The sequence below is a fragment of the Podarcis melisellensis genome (assembly GCF_964234715.1).
Source record: "Podarcis melisellensis genome assembly, chromosome: 1".
Lineage (NCBI taxonomy): Eukaryota > Metazoa > Chordata > Lepidosauria > Squamata > Lacertidae > Podarcis > Podarcis melisellensis.
Genome location: NC_138528.1, coordinates 109,387,722 through 109,407,579, shown reverse-complemented (window position 1 = coordinate 109,407,579; position 19,858 = coordinate 109,387,722). Strand labels below are relative to the sequence as shown.

The window sequence follows — 19,858 nt, the reverse complement described above, 5'->3', positions numbered from 1 at the left end:
CAACGCTTGGCATTTGTTTTTTCTATCTTCAGGGGGAAATTCATAGAGTGAAGTCAGATGGAACAAACAGGACAATATTTGCCCCAGCATCTATTGTTGGTTCCCCTATGGGCCTTGCTTTAGACTGGATATCTGGAAATCTGTACTACAATAACCCTGCCACACAATCCATTGAGGTAAGCCATTATTATCTTCAGGATAACAATTTTAGGATCAAAAAATACTTGGTTTAACACCTCAGCTAAGTTGCTTAGAGGTTCACTGCTGTGCCAACAAGTGTGCAAATTGTGATTTAAAGTGCCTTCCTTAATTTCTGTGCCATACGGTTTGTTTGGTAGGTACTGACGCTCCACAGAGAAGTAATTTATCGAAAAACACTAATCACTAATGATGGTACTGCTGCAGGATCTGGAAGGCCAGTTGGTATAACCTTGGATCCCATTCACGGGTAAGTTCAATAAATTGTTTCTGGCTCTATCAAGGTTTTATATTCCTGGCTACCAGGTTTGTGTCCCAGGGAGGTCACTTTTCTGCTCTCCTGGTCACTGGATCCCAGACTAGCTGAGACTAGCTGAGATAAACCAACTCCAAAACACAGTTTATGAAGCTGGCTTCTTTCAACTAACCATACTTAAGTTTAACCACAGTTTCGGGTTTGAACAGCACATTAAACTGAGGAAACTTCCGGTCTCTTTGTGGCCAAGAGAGGGAAGCGGAAGCCAACAAGCCTGAGGGTTACTGAGGCTCCTAATTGTTGTAGCACTAAGCCATTCGGTTTAGCATTATGTCCAAACACCACTTGTAGTAAAAGACATCGTTTTGTGCTAATATAAAATGAGGGGTGTTGTTATACACGCTAAATAAGAATTCCACAAAGCAATTCTATGAAGGCCTACTCAGAAGAAAGTCTGAGGCCATAGGAGCCTGCTGTTAGGTCAGTGTGCATAGGATTGCAAACAGAATGCCAAAACTCTAAATGCGTACACACACACACACACACACACACTGGTTACTGAAAACCCTCATTTCCTGCTTTCTTGATGATTGAAATAACATTACATTGCAGGAAGCTGTATTGGACGGACCATGGAACTGACAGTGGCGTCCCAGCCAAGATTGGCAGTGCAAATATGGATGGCTCAGGTATCCAAACCCTCTTCACTGGTAATCTGGACCATGTGGAATTTATCACCATTGATATCAAGGAACAAAAGCTGTACTGGCCAGTCACAAGCACCGGAGTGGTATGTATGCACATATAAACTTGGGTATGTTTGTGTGCCTGACTTCTGCTACTTATCACAGCCAAAGAGCTTTAAAACGGAAATGATGAGGTGGTTAACGTTGAGGAGGGAAGAGATGGATCCATCACAAAGTATTTTGTGTGCAGCTTTGGGTAGCTCTAGAATAAATACTGCATTGCAAATTTTTAAGGTAAAGATAAAGGTACTCCTGCCCGTAGGGGCCAGTCATGTCCGACTCTAGGGTTGTGCGCCCATATCACTTAAGAGACCGGGGGCCAGCGCTGTCCGGAGACACTTCTGGGTCACGTGGCCAGTGTGACGAAGCTGCTCTGGCGAGCCAGCACCAGCGCAGCACAAGGAAACGCCATTTTTAGCAAATTTTTAGCGGATGATTAATTTCTAGAGTTAATAGGAATGCTTAGCAGAACGATTCTGTGAATGTCTACCCACGGAATTAAGTCCCATGGTATCCAGTGGAGCTCACACTTCTGTTTATGTGATCCAAATGGTTTTTATTTGGGATGACTTTTGGGTTTTTCTGAAAACCGTTCATTCATAACTTGGAGGGAGGAGGAAAATTAGCTGCCAGACCTAGATATACTTTAATTTCAGGCATGGAATTCTTGTGGACAGAGATCTGACTTCGCAGTCAGTTGTAATACAGTCCATGTCCTTTATTTCCTAGATTGAACGAGGGAACGTGGATGGCACTAATCGGATAACGCTGGTTGTTCACCTCTCTCACCCGTGGGGAGTGGCGATCTATGGCTCTTTCCTGTACTACACTGACCGAGATTATGAGGTCATTGAGCGGGTTGACAAGTCCACAGGAGCAAACAAAGTGGTGTTGAGAGACAATGTTTCAGGACTGAAATGCCTCCGGGTGTATTATCGAGACAGTGAGTATAAGATGTCACTGTATAAGAAGGTTTCACAAATTCCTAATTTTGAATTGCTGTTGAGCTTGTTCCTCAGCACCAAGTACAATGCTTTAAATAATAGCTAAATAAACAAAAATCCAGAGGGAACAAGTCTTAACTACAGGGTTTTTTTTACTTGTGCAGGTAAAAGCGTCAGATTACTGGATTGGGGTTGGGTTAGCTATCCAGATTGAGCTGGGGCATTGGAAGGAAGAACTTTTCATTTCAGCTGTACATTTATTGTCGTTTGTTGGTTTATTTTAAAAGCTTTTATCAAACCAAACCAGCCAGTTTTGACTCTTGTGGAACCTTACAATTTTATTTTATTTTTAAACACCCTATCAAATCCAGTGAAGTTATCAGAGTAAAAACAAATAAAATCTCACTTGCTTAAAACATAGCAGCCTCAAGCAACACTCCTGCAGCCCACTGTGCCATGGTCACAGACAGCAAGCCCATCTGACGAGCTATGCTTCCATCTTTTTACTAAGGACAGGTAGAGAGATTTCCAAGTGGGCTTCCCCGAGAAGAGAACTCCACAACCACGGCCCTAGATTACAAATTGTCAATTATAATTCTTCTCTCATACATGTTTATTGTTAGCAAGTTGGTCCATATAGTGGGAGTTTAATTCACTTGCGGCAATCTGTTGTTACTTTTGGAATTCTTTAAAAATACGTTTTCTTTTTTTACTAGTAGCTTGGGAAGGTTCTTATTTCATTTACAATCGAAGATTGCCGCCCCCTTTTTTGTTATTGCTTCAGGGTGCTCATGACTCACTGTTAAATGTTGGTTCCTGTGTATTCTTCTCTCTCCCTGCTTTATAGATTCTGCTGGTTCCTCAAACGGCTGCAGCAACAACCCTGGGACTTGTCAGCAACTGTGCCTGCCAGTGCCTGGTGGGCGCTTCTCTTGTGCCTGTGCTACTGGGTTTCGGTTAAATCCGGACAACAGGACCTGCTCCCCTTACAGCTCCTTTGTCGTCGTTTCCATGTTGTCTGCAATTAAAGGCTTTAGCTTAGAGGCGTCTGACCATTCTGAAGCCATGGTCCCCATGGCAGGAAGGGGTAGGTTGAGAATACAGGAGACGAGCAAAATCCTTTTATGCCTAATGCCATAATCCACTGTTGCAGATGGATAATGCCTTCTGTGTCTTTCCTGTAAAACGCGTGTATTTAATGTCCTGAGACTAAAAGTCAGGTGCGCAAACCAGCTAAGCAGAAGCGTTTCGATTTAAGCCAATTTACCTTCAATGAAAATAGGCTAGAATCTACGAAGCCTGGAACATGGGAACAGAGGGCAGATTCAGATTCTAGTAATTGTATAGCAGTGCTGCACAGGGAGACCATAACACAGGGATGCTGCTGGACTCCCAACTGCCTTCCTCCTTGACCATTGGCCATGCTGGTTGGGGTTGCATTCCAACAATATCTGGAGAGCGACAGGGTCTTCTTCTCTACTGTAGCATTTTAAATGTCCTCTCCAATCATATGCATAGTTTCTACACAATTGCTACAGAGGCCACAAGTATTGGAGTGGAAGTTGTCCATGTTATTGGGACAAAACACCTTGATAAGTGGTTTCAGGTGTTAAATACTCTCTTTGGAACATCATGTCAGCATGTCTGTAAAGGGTACAAACTCAGGTGCTAACTGAACACAAGGAAGACTTCCAGAAGAGAGCCCCAGGAGAGATGGTGCACCAGGAATGACCTAGACTGAGATCTTATTAAATAGGATCTAGACCAGTGTTTCCCAAACTTGGGTCTCCAGCTATTTTTGGACTACAGTTCCCGTAATCCCTGACTACTGGTCCTGCTAGCAAGGGATGATGGGAGTTTAGTCCAAAACCAGCTGGAGACCCAAGTTTTGGAAACACTGGTAGATGCTGCAGCCTTTTCTGGCTATCAGCCAGGCCCTGATCTGGACAGGCATTTACACAGACTTCCCTTTCCTTCTGAGAAGCCTTGTTTGACTAGTTGGGCACTTTTCTGGTGCCTCTGGAGTTCCTGTCTGGCTCATTGTTTCTTCTGCTATTGTATTCCTGAGGTTTTCCACCTTGTGGTCCGTGATGTATCTGGAAGTTCAGGCAACCAGTATGGAGTCCTCTGGTGCCACGACTGGAGTGCTGGCATGCAGAGGCTCTGCTTGAACAGTGGGCTCCTCAGAGTTGTTGACAGTGTCAGGGTTCATTGGGACCTTAGCTTTTCCATTACCTAAGCAGTGCATTTTAATACAATGAACTAAACAACCTGCTTCCTTACTCACTATTTTTCAGGGAGAAACGCGCTACATGTGGATGTCCACATGCCTTCTGGTTTCATTTACTGGTGTGACTTCAGCAGCAGAACTCCGTCTCAGAATGCAATACGCAAAATCAAGCCAGACGGTTCTTATTTTAGGAACGTCATCACAGATGGCATAGGACTCAATGGAATCCGTGGTATTGCAATTGATTGGGTAGCTGGTCAGTATTATTGCTGCTTAGCAAACTTGTTTCTAATACTTATCTTTCAGAAGCACTTATGCCAAGAATCAAGTAACATGAAGAATAATTATAATGACCCGTTAAAGCAGGGATGGGAAACCTTCAGCTTAAGAGTCAAATGTAGCCTGGCAAAGGTTTCGGTTTGACCCATGAGGCTATTTTGCCCAAACTGTGTCCTGCCCACCTGTCAAAGTTAGCCCGCAGTGGTGGGGACAAATAAGGATCCAGCCTACAGAGGAGAAGGGGGAGGGGAGCCTGAGACTCACTGGTGCTTGTTTCTGTAATGTTAAGAAATGGTTTAGCATTACATATGAATGCGGGCAATTGGAAATTCAAGTGAAACAATGTGAAATCTGTGAATCTAAGGCTGGCCCTGGAAGGATGTGTGTAGGAAGACACAAGTATAGCTGCTTGCAACCCTTCAGGAAGAGCCAGGGAAACTGCCTTTCCCATGGTTTGCTGAGTAAGGATGTAAAATGTAATCATGCAAACCACAAAGTTTGCAAATCCAGTTCAAACCCAACTGATTTGTGGGCATCCGTTGACCATGGTTTAGGTATTTAGATGTAACACCTTTTTTTAGCATGTTGGAAACTGATGTAAGAGTTTGACCCTAAAAAGTGGTTGAAATAAACACCTTGAATAAATAAGAAAAATCTGATTAAAATACAGGACTATCCTGAACAATTATATACTTTCTGTACTAGGTTATCATGCTAGACTTTAGTGCTTTGTTTTATTTCATTGCACATAGGAAATCTCTATTTTACCAATGCATTCCTGATTGAGACATTTGTAGAAGTTCTTCGTTTAAATACGTCTTATCGCCGCGTTCTGCTTAAAACCACTGTGGATATGCCGAGGCATATTGTAGTCGACCCCAAAAACAGATTCCTCTTTTGGGCAGACTATGGACGGAACCCCAAAATAGAACGTGCCCTTCTTGACTGCACTAACAGGACTGTGCTGGTCTCCGAAGGCATTGTGACTCCACGTGGCTTAGCAGTAGATCACAGCAATGGATACATTTATTGGGTGGACGATTCTTTAGACATGATTGCAAGAATCCCGCATGACGGTGGAGAACCTGAGATCGTCCGCTACGGCAGCCGTTACCCAACTCCCTACGGCATTACTATTTTTGAAAATTCTATGATTTGGGTGGATAGAAACTTGAAGAAAATCTTCCAAGCCAGCAAAGAGCCAGGCAATAGCGAGCCGCCATCAGTTATAAGAGACAACATTGATTGGCTGAGGGATGTTACCATTTACAACAGCCATTATCAGTCGCTGTCGCCTGACGACATCAACAACAACCCCTGCCTGGAGAACAATGGTGGCTGTTCCCACCTGTGCTTTGCATTACCTGATTTGCAAGCGCCAAAATGTGGGTGTGCGTTTGGATTCCTAGAAAGCGACGGCAAGAGGTGTTCTGTCTCGACGGACAACTACCTGATCTTTGCTTTGGAGAACGCCATTAGCAGCATCCATCTGGACCCTGAGAATCACAGCCCTCCGTTTCGTACAATGAACGTATTGAGAACTGCAGTAGCTCTGGACTACGACAGTGTGAACAACTTGATCTACTTCACTCAAAGCTCTCCTGCAGGCACAGGAAGAATCAGTTATGTTAGTATCTTCTCAGGAACGGGTAACCCCACTGTAGTGGCATCAGGTAAATACAATACGATACGATATCTTTATTGTCATTGTCCCTTATGGAACAATGAAATTGAAAAACTACATAAAATCTACATAAAACTACCACAAAACTACATCAGAAACCAGGAGTTTTATTGCAGCCTAGTCTTATAAATATTTACTCAGGTGAAAGTTCAAAGTGATCCAGAGTGATCGGGTGAACATTATATACTTGACACTCAAAAAGCTTTTGATAAGACTCCTAAGTAAGCTTTAGTAGTCATGGGATAAGAGGACAGGTCTCATGGATCAGTAACTGGTTAACTTACAGGAAGCACAGAAGAGGAATAAATGGATAGTGTAGATCAGAGCTTTCCAAACTGTGCCGTGACATGTTGGTGCGCCGACTGCAGTGTGTAGGTGTGTCACACAAACGCTCCCCGCGCTCCTCCTGGGGCTGGAAAGGGTTAGTTGAACCTCCGGTTTGTTAGTAAAACTGAATTACTGCAATCACGAAATGATGCAAAACTGAATTACTGTGTTGCGAAATGATGCGTGTCCAAAAAGTGTGTTGCCAACTTGAAAGGTTTGGAAGGCTCTGGTGTAGATGATCTTGTGGTAGGGGTTAGTGTGGGGTAGCTAAATTTGGTGACGGCACCAAATTGTTTGTGGTGGTAAAAACGAGGGCATTACAATGAGCAGCCTTCCCAGGTACAGCAATGGGGCCTGAACTGTCAGCGACTGACCAGGAAAGAGATCTGGGGGTCATGGTGAATAGCTTAACGAAAGTCCCATTGAAGACTGTTGAAGCTAGAATAAGAGCGTTTTTGGTGCATCTTATGGTGGTTTTCACACGGATTTATTTGTTCCCTACATTGTATTGCTCTCTGCCTCTTAAGATTTGGGAACTCCGGATGGCATCGCCTTTGACTGGATCAGCAACAGGCTTTATTACAGTGACTATCTAAATCAGACTATCAGTTCAATGGCTGTGAATGGCTCTAATCGCTCTGTGGTGGCCCGTGTTCCACGACCAAGGGCCATCGTCTTGGATCCTTGCCGAGGGTAAGTTATAATTTTTGTGTGATGGAAAAAGGGATGCCCATTTCTGTATAGCTGCTTGTCTCTCTGACTAGCATTAATATGGGAGTTTTTTTAAAAAATATATCCAGTTCTTCTTTGTGATCTCCTCCTTTCCCAAGGATTGCTTAGGGCCTCCTTCACTGAACTGGTGATTTTCCAACTTCCAACCTTCATCAGCTCCAGCAGGGCCAGTTGCCAAGGATGATGGGACTTGTAGTGCCTAGTCCTCCAAGCCAAAGGCACAGAAGAAGATGCAATTTTATCCACCACCCCATATACACCCCCCACTTCCTTTTCTTACTTATAGGTGTCTTGCTGTTCCAGGTGAAAATGAGTTATTTTACTGTCTCTGACTCCTTTTCCAATTGTCAACTGTATTGTCGATCAGGTACATGTACTGGACCGACTGGAGTTCCAGTGCTAAGATAGAGCGAGCCACACTTGGAGGTAACTTCAGGACTGCCATTGTAAGCACCGACTTAGTATGGCCAAATGGACTTACCCTTGACTATGAGGAACAGCAGCTGTATTGGGCTGATGCAAGCTTGTACGTATTTTGTGTTCCATTTGCTGCATGTTTTACTGTTAGGCTTTCTAAACTTCTGTCAGATGGCTGCATGGGGTCCTTGGTTTAAATAATATGCAGCTGTTTATTAATGTAGAAACCGCATCCAGAGTAAATACTAATGATTCCAAGTGTTTTAGAAATGTTAATAATGCGAATTAGGGCTCGGCAATACCTGATTTTCAACATCATGATCAGCTAAACAGCATGATATACGGATATATCACAGTGTCTGAAACAGGGATGTCACCAACTAGAGGTGATCTGGCGGCAGCTGCTACTTAGGCGTCTAAAACGAACACATTTTTTGCTTACCTTTAGTGTATTGTTACAGCTGTTATTTTATAGTACAGAGCAAAAGGGGCAGCAGGAATCATGAGAGAAGTGATGAACCACTTCACAGTTTTTTCCCATATCACAATTTTTTCACATAGCGCACGAATGTTGTGATTTACGATATATTGCCATGTCAAATATTATGAAACCATTATGTGGACTACAAACCGATTTTGGATGATTTATCGATACATCACCCAGCCCTAATGTGAATGCTCATGTAATGGCTATAGCAGGGGCTCCCGAACCTATGGTCCATGAGCTTCATTTGGGTGACGCATGGCATTGCTGTGGATTTGTGGTTGAAGGCGAGAGACAGAACATTTAATATGAATTAAATGTTCATATGGCTTTTTTTTGGCGTTTTTGTGGCTTCTCTTTATTTCTTAACATTATTATAGTATTGTATTACAATTTGCAGTCTGTGGAATTTGAAGTACAAGATAGAAGAAATAAAAGAAGCCATAAAATACTTTTAAAAAACCACCCAGAATTTAGTGCAGCTCATTGCAATTCCCACAGCAGGCAGAAAAAAGCATTTAGAGAGTCTCAGCGACTTTCAAGTGGTCTGTGGGGAAAAGAGATTGGAGACCACTGAATGTAGGTCGCAGGAGAGTCCTGAAACTAACAATGGATAGTTTTGCAGCATCTTAAAGACTGACAGTTTTAACAAAGACCTGGGCTGTATCTTTCAACATCCCAATGGGGTCTGTAGACACTTACAGTTGCATGGAATGCTACAGGCTCATGGTTTGTGTTCAAACACTAACATGTCCTACTTGTTTTAGGCAGAGGATTGAGCGTAGCTCCACTACGGGTGCAGATCGTGAAATTATTATTAGCACTGCCCTGTATCCATTTGCGATGACCCTCTTTGATCAGCACATTTACTGGACAGACTGGAATACCCGAAGCATTTACCGTGCCAACAAATATGACGGGTCGGATCAGAAGGTTATGCTCTCGAGCTTGCCCTCCAGACCAATGGATATTCACGTTTGGGCCAAAAGCAAGCAACAGCAGTGCACCAATCCTTGTAATCAGTTCAGTGGCGGTTGTAGTCACATCTGTGTACCAGGTAAGATATTTCACGGTGCCTTTAATTAAAATGCACGTTGTAGCGGAGTACTGGGTTTCAGCAAAACATCCGATTGGCGGAAGGAATTGTTATTTTAAAGGCTTGCACCACGAATGGAATTTTGGCTTGGACCACCTTATCACTTGGCACAAACAAAGCCAAGCCACGACAAAACCCAACCATACCTGAGGCTGAAATAATAAACTAGACATACTGAACCAGCCCCTTTAGTATGGTATTCCCTGCTCTGACTTGCAGCATCTCTCCAGCATACCAGGCAGAGATCTTTCTCATCATCTGCTACCTGATCCTTTTAATATCCATGGAGCTGTCATGGATTGAACCTGCATACTGTCTAGCGCTGAGAATAAAATCATAGAATTGTAGATTTGGAAGGTGCCTCAAGTGCCATCTCGTCCAGCCCCCTGAAATGCAGGAATCTCAGCTAAAGCATCCATGACAGATGGCCATCGAACCTCTGCTTATAAACCTCCAAGGAAGGAGAGTCCACAACCTCCAGAGGGAGTCCATTCCACTGTCTCTTACTGTACTTACAACAGCTCTTACTGTCAGAAAGCTCTTCCTGATGTTTAGTCAGAATCTCCTTTCTTGTAACTTGGAGCCATTGGTTCGAGTCCTGCCCTGCAGAGCAGGAGAAAACAAGCTTGCTCCATCTTCCATGTGACAGCCCCTTAGATATTTGATATCTATCATAGCTTCTCCCAGTCTCCTATTTCCAGACAATACTTACTGCATTGTCAGGGGAACATGCAGCATTCACTTAGGCTGAGCACACAGTACACCTTTAATTCTAGGCACTGTAGTTCATTAAGGATAGCTGGGAATTGTAACTCCATGAGGGGTAAACTGCACTGCCCAGAATTCTTTGAGGGAAACAATATGCCTCAAAGATACAGTGTGTGCACTGAGACTGCTGGAATGCCTCAAAGCAGTTGTAATACACCCACACAGCAGATGCAAGTTGGTAATACCTTCCTCTTCTCATGATGGGGCACTGGCCTTAGGAACCCACTGTGGAGAGTTGGGGGCAGGCAGGAACCATTTTTCAGGTGCACTGGGTGACAGTGGTGGGTGGGTATGAACGCAATCCTCTGCTTTATATCTCTGAGCAGCTCAAAATGTCATTGGTCTGAAGAAGGATTGACTGTTAATACGGGGATGCTGTTTTCCTTGAAATTGTACTCCAGTTTTACCATTTGTGGGTGAGAATGCCAGTGTGGTCATAAGCCCACAACATCAACATTCTTCTGTTTTTTCCCCAAAATTGCCATCTTGTGTATGTCTGCATTGAAGCCAGTGATTAAATTCCCACTGGTTCCAAATGGAGGAGAACTCAGTTAGTGTTAAGCACAGCTGCCATGTTACGTTAAGCAGCAAAAGACCTGAAGAGACCCTTCTTATATGCTGACATAAACTGTAATATTTGCAGTCCTGAAACCCCTAACTCTGCAGTGGACTCATTATCATAAAAGTACTTCAGGGTACAAAGTTAATGGATGGAGTCCCTTGTGCTGTAAAGGAAGCTACACGTGTGTGTGTGTGTGTGTGTGTGTGTGTGTGAGAGAGAGAGAGAGAGAGAGAGAGAGAGAGAGAGAACGAACTAACATTCTGGGGAAAGTGTTATGTAGAGATGTTGGCCTGTTATAATTTTCTTGTTGTCATTAAATACAGGTCCAACTGGTGCCGAGTGTCAGTGCCCTTCTGAAGGACACTGGTATTTAGCCAATAACAACAAGCATTGTATCGTGGACAATGGCACCAGGTGTGGAGAAGGGCTCTTCACCTGTCTGAATGGCCGGTGCATCTCAGAACGCTGGAAGTGTGACAACGATAATGACTGTGGGGATGGCAGTGACGAACTGGAAAGTGTGTGTGGTAAGCACTTCAGGAATCGAATCAAGCTCTCACCCAGTTGCTGTTGATTTTGGGGTGGTAGGTGGAAACATTCTGGAAAAAGTTTGAGAGATAACCAATATGCGTTTGGTCAGAGAACCATTGGGCTTGTGAACAGGGCTGATCTCATTCAGAATGTAAAAACGAACAATTAAAACACTCCTTTGGTTACTATGAAGGACATGACAGCAACGTTGAAACTAAATTACCTTGTTCAATTTGAACAGTGTAGAGAAAAATAACTGATTATCAGAAGGGCTAGGAAGTATCTGCCCAATTGAGAAAAAGTCTGCATGTGTGAGACTTGGGGGTGAGAAGCGCTTTGGAGTAGAAGATGTCCTTAAATAAGTCACTAACAATTAAACATTTCTTAAGACTGTTTCTTCCTCAAAGATTTTGCAGGGTTAGGACTCTAAGCTACCATTCCCCTCTATGAAATCCATTGGGTGCCTAAATCCATCTTGGTAGGACGGTTCTCCATGCTGAGCAAGCAAGGAGGGAGAAAAAGGGGAGGGAAGGGTGCATCTGAAGACTCCTTCCTTGTAACACTTCAGTTATAGAATTGGGAGTGGATCTACGAAGTGAAATAAAAGTCGTGTTTTCCATTGGCTTTTTAATGGCAACACGGCCTTGTAACTTTAGGGCAGTGTCTTACATAGGAGCCCCAAATAAAATATTTGAGCCCCCCCCCCCCAAGTTGATGGGCATTCAAATGGTGTGGTTGCACCGTGTCATGTGATTGATTATTTGGGGGGTCTTGCTCCCTCCCCATATTTTATTCAAGTTTTCAGTCCTGCTGTCTTAGCTGGAGGACTCCAATCTACTCTCTCCCTCCATGCCCTCCCATTTGAACTTCTCTCTGGCTCATTACATTTTCATTTAGGGGAAAAAAATGGTTCACAGGGGTTTGAAATGTCTGGAAATTTATCGTTCATGTAGAAACAAAAAGAAACGCGTTGCCTTCTCTATCTGACTGATTCAAGGTGTGTATTTTATTTTACATGCAGTCCGTTTTGCAGCCGTGTTTGCCCTGGCAGGTAAAACAAACCGAGTGCTGTGTGTGTGTGTGTGTGTGTGTGTGTGTGTGTTTCTTTGATGTGTTTGTCAAGGCCTTCAGGTTCTCTTCTGTCAGTGACATTGCTTTGTCGCCTCCTCTCTCCCTTCAGCTTTTCATACCTGTCAGCCAACAGCTTTCACCTGCGGCAATGGGCGGTGTGTACCCTACACTTATCGCTGCGATCACTACAATGACTGTGGAGACAACAGTGATGAGGTGGGCTGCTTGTTCCGAACTTGTGACTCCCACACAGAATTTACTTGCAGTAATGGAAGGTGTATATCTCTTGAATACGTCTGCAATGGTGTAAACAACTGTTATGATAATGGCACGTCAGATGAGAGAAACTGCCGTAAGTTGATTACAAACTATGTGTTGTCCTTTAGGAACTCACTTGTTAGGCTACAGAAGAAGAAACATCTTCTTAAATCAATCAATCAATCAATCAATCAATATTCTGTAGAAAAGAAGAAAGCACTTTGCAAAAACTGTATTTTTGACACAATGGCATCATTTGCATGTAACGCTAAATCAAACTGTGACATAGCAACAATGAGCAAATAGGTACCCAGTGAGAGAATCATGGCAGCTTCCCTTTTCTGCTGGTCCTCCTGATGCTATGCAAACCTGGGATCTGTCTTTTGCAAACTGTTGAGCTGTAAAACAAGAGCAAATCTTGGTTACAACTCATGGGTTTTTGGGAGCAGGACAAACCATGAGCTCAGGTTCGCACTTAATGCCAAGCCAAACCATAGTTTCGCTCTGGCAGTATGGCGGCAGCAGGGCTGAAGGAAGAGTGAAATAGTCATGATTTTCTCCTGGGTGTTTGCAAGCTTGCTTGTTCTCACTAAGCCATAGTTTGAAGTAGTGTTTTGTGGAAACCAGACCACTGTCAAATCTACAAGGAACATTGAAAAACTGAATGGCTGCTGTTTGATTGTCTGTTGGCACCTGAGACTGACTGATTTATTGCATTTGCCACCATGGAACATTATGGCAAGGACTTGAATCAATATTTCATGGTGCCATTTGTTGTGCAATTCTCGGGGCAGGAGGAGAGGGGGAATTGGTTTGGATTTGTATGTTTCAAGATTGAAAAATAAGTGTATATAATCCTAATTGCTTCCTTTTCTGCTCTTGCTGCTGGGCCAGAGAACAAACAAATGAGGGGCTGGTTTCATGTTATTTGTGAACCAGTGACTGTGGTTTGTTTCCCAATGTACCTAGCCCCATAGCTTTTTTAGACCAAGTGCTTAAGATGTGGGTTTTCCTCATGTCTTCTACCTCTGGCTGGTTGCTGATGGAGCAGTAGCCAGCAATGCTCCTGTAGTGCAGTGGGCCTGACGCCATCTTTGGTTGGCTGTACAGTTTGTGCATAGGACTGAAATGATCAGAGAACGAGTTTCGTGGTACTGGAGAGGGGTCTTCGGTCTTCCTCTCTCTACTTATATCGCAAGACCAGCAGAGAGAGTTTTCATCAGTGAAACCTTTGACACATATTTTCAATAACAATTCTACTGGATGGAGGTGGAACTGTCAAGGAACAGGAGATTACACTGTCTCGTTTGCCAGAGAAACAAATAGTGCCTTTGGTAGCTATGGTGGCATAAGCCAATTTTCTTGGAACCTAGAGATCAGTGGACTGATAGGAGAAAGGTGAATAAGGCCCTTGTCATGAAGCCCACCCCTTGCTAGCAGCTGTCTCTCAGGTGCATTGCAATAGTGTGCTCATTCAGTCGAAAGGAAATCCTGTTCCTTTCCATGCATGAACTTTACAAATGATTTCTAGGATTGCAGTCTAGATAGACCCTTAAAACTATTCAACCCAAAATGTGCAGTGTTTACCAGTTTGGAAGGTTGGGCTATGAGGGGCTCTCTAGGCTTTTTATTGCTGCATGCCTCCGGCCATGATACCTTGCTGGGAGGTTGTTTGCGACTTGGTGAGTCTCAGGATAAGCCGGTCTTAACACTAAATGCTAAACCGGGGGCTTTGTTGTGATGCTGGATTAACATGAAGCAGGTGTCCCAATTGTTGCTTGGTTGTTCCAAGACATTTTTATAGAGCAGTTGGCTGTAGCTGATGGAGGAATATATGTTTTGAATCAAGAGGCAGATGCTCTTTAGGAGGACAGAAGAACAGATTCACACATACAGCACACATACAGGGAAGCTTTTAATGTTTGATGTATTACTGTATTTTAATATTTGGTTGGAAGCTGCCCAGAGTGGCTGGGGAAGCAAAGCCAGATGGGTAGGGTATAAATAATAAATAATAAATAATTATTATTATTATTATTATTATTATTATTATTACAAGGGAAAACTGACTCAAGCCTTTACTACTCACATAACTGTTTTAAATACTCGCATTGAAAATCCATAGTTAAATCTGGCAAATAATTTAGAAAGGATTGTGGTATATATATATATATATATATATATATATATATATATATGTATATATGTAACCATTCCATACAAATATTATAGACAGATGACAAATGTTGCTCGGTTCACTTAAAGTTGTCCAGCTATGACCAAATATGCCATGTGAGTTAGTTTCTGTCTCTCATGATATGAGGCACAACCTGTCTATTCTGTCTAACAGATAGAAATCTGCTCCGTGGAGATGCAGTTTGAAAAGTGCTTTTTACCACATTTTAGATTATTCTCCTAAATGACTGCAGAAAGCAGAGAGGCAGGAAAAAGCCGCAATCATGGTTCAGTAGAATGTCTGTCTGATTTAAATAATGAGCATATATCAATGGATAAAATAGTTATTTTGAACATACAGATAATGAGATTGAGCATGAGCTAGTTAAACTACTGCCCTCAGAGTGAATATATTAGCTCAGTCTTGGAGAAGGCATATTAGGCATGTCTGGGATTGATTACTAGATACATAAGGGTACCTTTCAAAATTTCATCCCAGAACAATGCTAATAGGGCTGTGTGCAATTTGAAAAACAGAAGCATGTTATTTTTTTAAGAAATCGAAAACTCTTTAATATATATATTTTTTTGCCCTTTAAAGCTGACCGTACTTGTCAACCTGGTTATACAAAGTGTCAGAGCACAAACATATGCATTCCTCGAACATATCTTTGTGATGGGGATAATGACTGTGGAGACATGAGTGATGAGAGCCCAACTCACTGCGGTAAGCTAATGGCTCCCCCCAATTACCCTCCTCCATTTCCTTCGACTCTGGCTTGATTTCTGGTGAAAAGCCAAACATTCTTGTAGCTTCTCTTCTTTGTTTTTGCTTTTTTGGATTGCCTTGAAAAAGACACAGTTGACGTGTGTGAGAGAGAGGGAGGGAGGGAGGGAGGGAGGGAGAGATGGCTATACTGCATAACTTCCAGAATTTAAATAAAAGACAGAAGCTCCTTAAATAAGATAATCATGGACACTATTGGGATATGTAGAAATGGCAAAACTCACTGGAAGAATAAGGACTCAAGATGATAGAGTCTTTGACTTAAGAATGGAAATCATTTATTGAATTTTTTTCAAAAAATTGTACACAAATACAATCATTAGCAGGATTAAAGTAAAGATGTGCAGTGAGATAAAATCAGTTTTTAATATATATGGGATAATTAATAATTAAGCTTAAACTAGGAGATTCAGTGAAGATGCTATAAATGTAAGCAAAACAGAAAGGGAGGTCGGTCGGAATGGGGTATTGAAATTTGATGTGAAACAATATCTTTTTTGTTTGATGTAAAATGATAAATAATTAAAGAGAGAGAGAGAGAGAGAATCATGGACAAAAAAGACATACAACTCCGCACAGTTGGGAATCTAAAGGAAAATAATAAGACAAAACGTAGAAGTTGTGTTTTTTCTTTACCCTTGCAGTTTTGCTGACTTGCAGCAGCAGCGAGTTCCGCTGCTCCTCTGGGCGTTGCATTCCTGCTCATTGGTACTGTGATCAAGCAGTAGACTGCGCTGACGGCTCAGATGAGCCTACCTCTTGTGGTAAGTGAGAAGTTAAAAACAGAGCCGTTTGCAAATGTATGCCCTGAGTAGAGAAGGAGATGAATTAATTGATTGGCCAATCTTACTGTCAGGTATTGGCAAGTCAAGTCCAAAGAACGAGACAGTGCTGCTCTGCACCCCCACTACCATGCCCCTCTCCCTCAGCTTAAGAGGCAGTGGGAAGATGGAGAGGAATATTGTCTACCCCTCAGCCCTGCCAACCACTAAAGGCAACTCCCTATTTACGTGGGGTTGTGTTCCGAGGCACTGTGCATTTAAGTGAAATCACGTATGTTGGGAACACCATTGAAAAAGTCGGCAAACACCCTCTGAACCATCTGGAAACCCTTAAAAAAACCCTTCAAAACCCCAGCAGTACCTGCCAGATGGCCTCTAAACTTCCTTGCTCAAAAGCCAACTCTCTGCAGGCCTTAAAGGTTGGTGCAAAGGCTCTTGGGGTTGCACTTGCATAGGCTCGTGAGATTGCTGGATGCTGTTTTTGTGCCATTTTTTGCACTTTTGGGTGGTCGTTTTTGCCCCTTCAAGCACCACTTCCAGATTTGTGGTGATGCGTGTGCACACAGGCACGCTTGACTTGAATGTGCATAAATGGGGAGTTGCCTGTACTGAATACAAAATGTAGATCTGCCTCTTTGCACAATCAAACTGGTGTGTTCACATTCCAACGTAGGAGTGCCACAAGTTTCTTTTGCCTACACCACCTAATGCATCTGTTGGCTGCAGGTTTAGTTAGCATTGGCCAAGAGAAAACAATCACTTCTACCTTTTGAGGTTTTAGTTTTGCCATAGTTAGTGTTACGTCTGAATGTGGCCATCACATGGAACATGACTTTTAATGTGCTAGCAGGAACAGAGCAACACTGTTCTTCTTTTTCCAGTTTCCCCTGTGCGGAGCTGTTCAAGCGAACAGTTCAGATGTGACGATGGCAGATGCATACCTGCAACGTGGATCTGCGATGGTGATAATGACTGCGGTGATATGAGCGACGAGGACCAAAGACACAATTGTGGTAAGTACCTATCGGACATAAAGCTTTACAGAAAGGGTAGGCAAACTAAGGCCCAAGGGCTGGATCCGGCCCAATCGCCTTCTAAATCCGGTCCACAGATGGTCCAGGAATCAGTGTGTTTTTACATGAGTAGAATGTGCCCTTTTATTTAAAATGCAACTTTGCATTTTAAATAAAAGGGCACATTCTACTCATGTAAAAACATTTGTGGGGCCTGCCTGGTGTTTTTACATGAGTAGAATGTGTGCTTTTATTTAAAATGCATCTCTGGGTTATTTGTGGGGCATAATAACCCACCCCCCAAAAATATAGTCTGGCCCCCCACAAGGTCTGAGGGACGGTGGACCGGCCCCCTGCTGAAAACGTTTGCTGACCCCTGTTTTACTGTTATGACATTATAATGTTGCTTCTTTACCCCCTAGACATCTTTCTTGGCAAACGCAGGGATGCAGAAGACTTTGGGAGGTCAAAGAGGTGTTGAGGGCCAGGGACAAGAGACTTGTGTAAATGACTAACAGGGCGGGTTTAAACCAGATGCTGAAATATTGTGCTTCCCCCCCCCCCAGCAAGCCGCATCTGCTCAGACTCTGAGTTCACATGTGTGAACAATGCGCCCCCGCTAAGAAGGTGCATCCCTAGGGCTTGGGTCTGTGATGGTGATGCTGACTGCAGCGATGCTTACGACGAGCACCAGAACTGTACAAGGAGACCGTGCATGGGCAATGAATTCGCTTGCAGCAACGGGCTATGCATCCGTAACGCTTACAGGTTTGTTTATGATGGGTTGGGCAGTTTCGGCAAAGAAAGTACAGCTAATAGTAAAGGACCTCAGCCTGAACTTAAAAGTCCCATTTTAGCCTAGAGCTCACCGTGTAACCAAATACAGGTCACTTAACTCTCAGCCCCAGTGCCCTGTCATTAAGCTTGCATCTAGTGAAAAATGATGTCTACCTAAAAAAGTTAAGGGGACCCCTGACCATTAGGTCCAGTCATGACCGACTCTGGGGTTGCAGCGCTCCTCTCGCTTTACTTATCTACTTGCACTTTGACATGCTATCAAACTGCTAGGTTGGCAGGAGCAGGGACCAAGTAACGGGAGCTCACCCCGTCGCGGGGATTCGAACCGCTGGCCTTCTGATCGGCAAGTCCTAGGCTCTGTGGTTTAACCCAAAGCACCACCTGCGTCCCTGATGTCTACCTGCTAGGTGCCAAATGAAAACGTTCCTCTTCAACTAAGCCTTTGGCTATTAAACAGTCTAAGGCAGAGCTTTCCAAACTGTGTGTCACAACACATTAGTGTGTTGGCCGCAGTGTGTAGGTGTGTCGCACGAATGCTCCCCATGCTCCTGGAGCTGGAAGGAGTTAGTTTAACCTTTGGTTTACTAGTAAAACTGAATTACTATGTCACAAAATGATGCAAAACTGAAATACTGTGTCCAAAAAATGTGTCACCAACTTGAAAAGTTTGGAAAACTCTGATCTAAGGCCTTTAAATTGTGTGTGCGTGTCTGTGTGAAAGATGTGTGTTGTTGTTGTGCTTTTGTGTTGTAAACTGCCCTGTAATCTTTGGATGAAGGGAGGTATATAATTTAATAATAATATTAATAAACTTTTTCTCTTTTTTAAACCTATGCTGGAATGCTGGCAAAAGTCTGTGATGCTAGACCGTTATTGTTTGATGCTATAATGTTGAACCTAGAGCAGTGGAAGGTGGAGTTCTATGCTCACATGTGAGACAGGGAAAAATATGTCTATGGAGGAGTTTCTCTGCCTATTTTCTTGCTATGATGAAATTCCCTGTCCAGCCCAACCAGACTACTCCTCCAGAATCTGATCCTTCCTGATCAGAAGTCTCATATACTGCAGTTTTGTGTGATATTATTGCCATCCTGTTCAGCGACTTCATGTATCATGATCAACAAAACATTTGTGAAGCTTCCCCTGAAATCTTTTTGTATGCAATCCCTTTAAAGCGGAGCTTCTTCAATGGATTAGTTTCTCAGGTCTATTTGAATAAGGAGCAATCCTTCTGCCACGATTTTCATATCAGGTCATTTCACCATACCAGAGCAGTGTGCAAAAGACCTCTCAAAATTCTCTACCTTATTTGCCGGCAGAGAGAATAATGTGGACTTACTATTATACTGAATTTCTCCAGGGAAAGCAGACATTCTTCAGTAGTTTCTCAAGGATTATGGGGGGTCACCACTAGCAACGGCACAGCTTCTTTCCTTCCCTCCAATTTCTAACATTCAAATTTGTTGGGACACCATTTTGTTTCCTCCACAATGCTCCAGACTTAGTGTTAGTTTGAGGCATTATGAGTGGTGTTGGGGTGGGGAATGGCAGTTGCCATGGATAAATGGTGGATAATATTCAGAGAAAGATATGCAAGGAGGTATTTTTCTAGGGGAGTGTGAGCAAAGAACAATCTGATACATTGCAACTCAGCGCTTGCAACAGATAGACTTCTCCAGTGGTTGAAGAAATGAGAGCTTCAGCTGTTGTATACTAGCAT

At 43.1% G+C, this 19,858-nt stretch overlaps 1 protein-coding gene across 2 annotated transcripts in view; it reads left to right on the top strand.

Annotated features, from left to right (window-relative positions):
- The window catches only part of LRP2 (LDL receptor related protein 2), a 141,334-nt gene that overhangs the window by 80,026 nt on the left and 41,450 nt on the right, over positions 1-19,858 (top strand). For both annotated transcript variants that reach the window (XM_081924070.1, XM_081924071.1), the window contains exons 33-48: positions 33-176; positions 339-448; positions 1,067-1,244; positions 1,930-2,143; positions 2,992-3,231; positions 4,442-4,630; positions 5,406-6,326; positions 7,192-7,357; positions 7,764-7,922; positions 9,065-9,354; positions 11,047-11,250; positions 12,435-12,677; positions 15,360-15,485; positions 16,190-16,309; positions 17,209-17,340; positions 17,907-18,108. In XM_081924070.1, the coding sequence (XP_081780196.1) occupies positions 33-176; positions 339-448; positions 1,067-1,244; positions 1,930-2,143; positions 2,992-3,231; positions 4,442-4,630; positions 5,406-6,326; positions 7,192-7,357; positions 7,764-7,922; positions 9,065-9,354; positions 11,047-11,250; positions 12,435-12,677; positions 15,360-15,485; positions 16,190-16,309; positions 17,209-17,340; positions 17,907-18,108 (3,638 nt within the window). The remainder of the gene's footprint in view (positions 1-32; positions 177-338; positions 449-1,066; positions 1,245-1,929; positions 2,144-2,991; positions 3,232-4,441; positions 4,631-5,405; positions 6,327-7,191; positions 7,358-7,763; positions 7,923-9,064; positions 9,355-11,046; positions 11,251-12,434; positions 12,678-15,359; positions 15,486-16,189; positions 16,310-17,208; positions 17,341-17,906; positions 18,109-19,858) is intronic.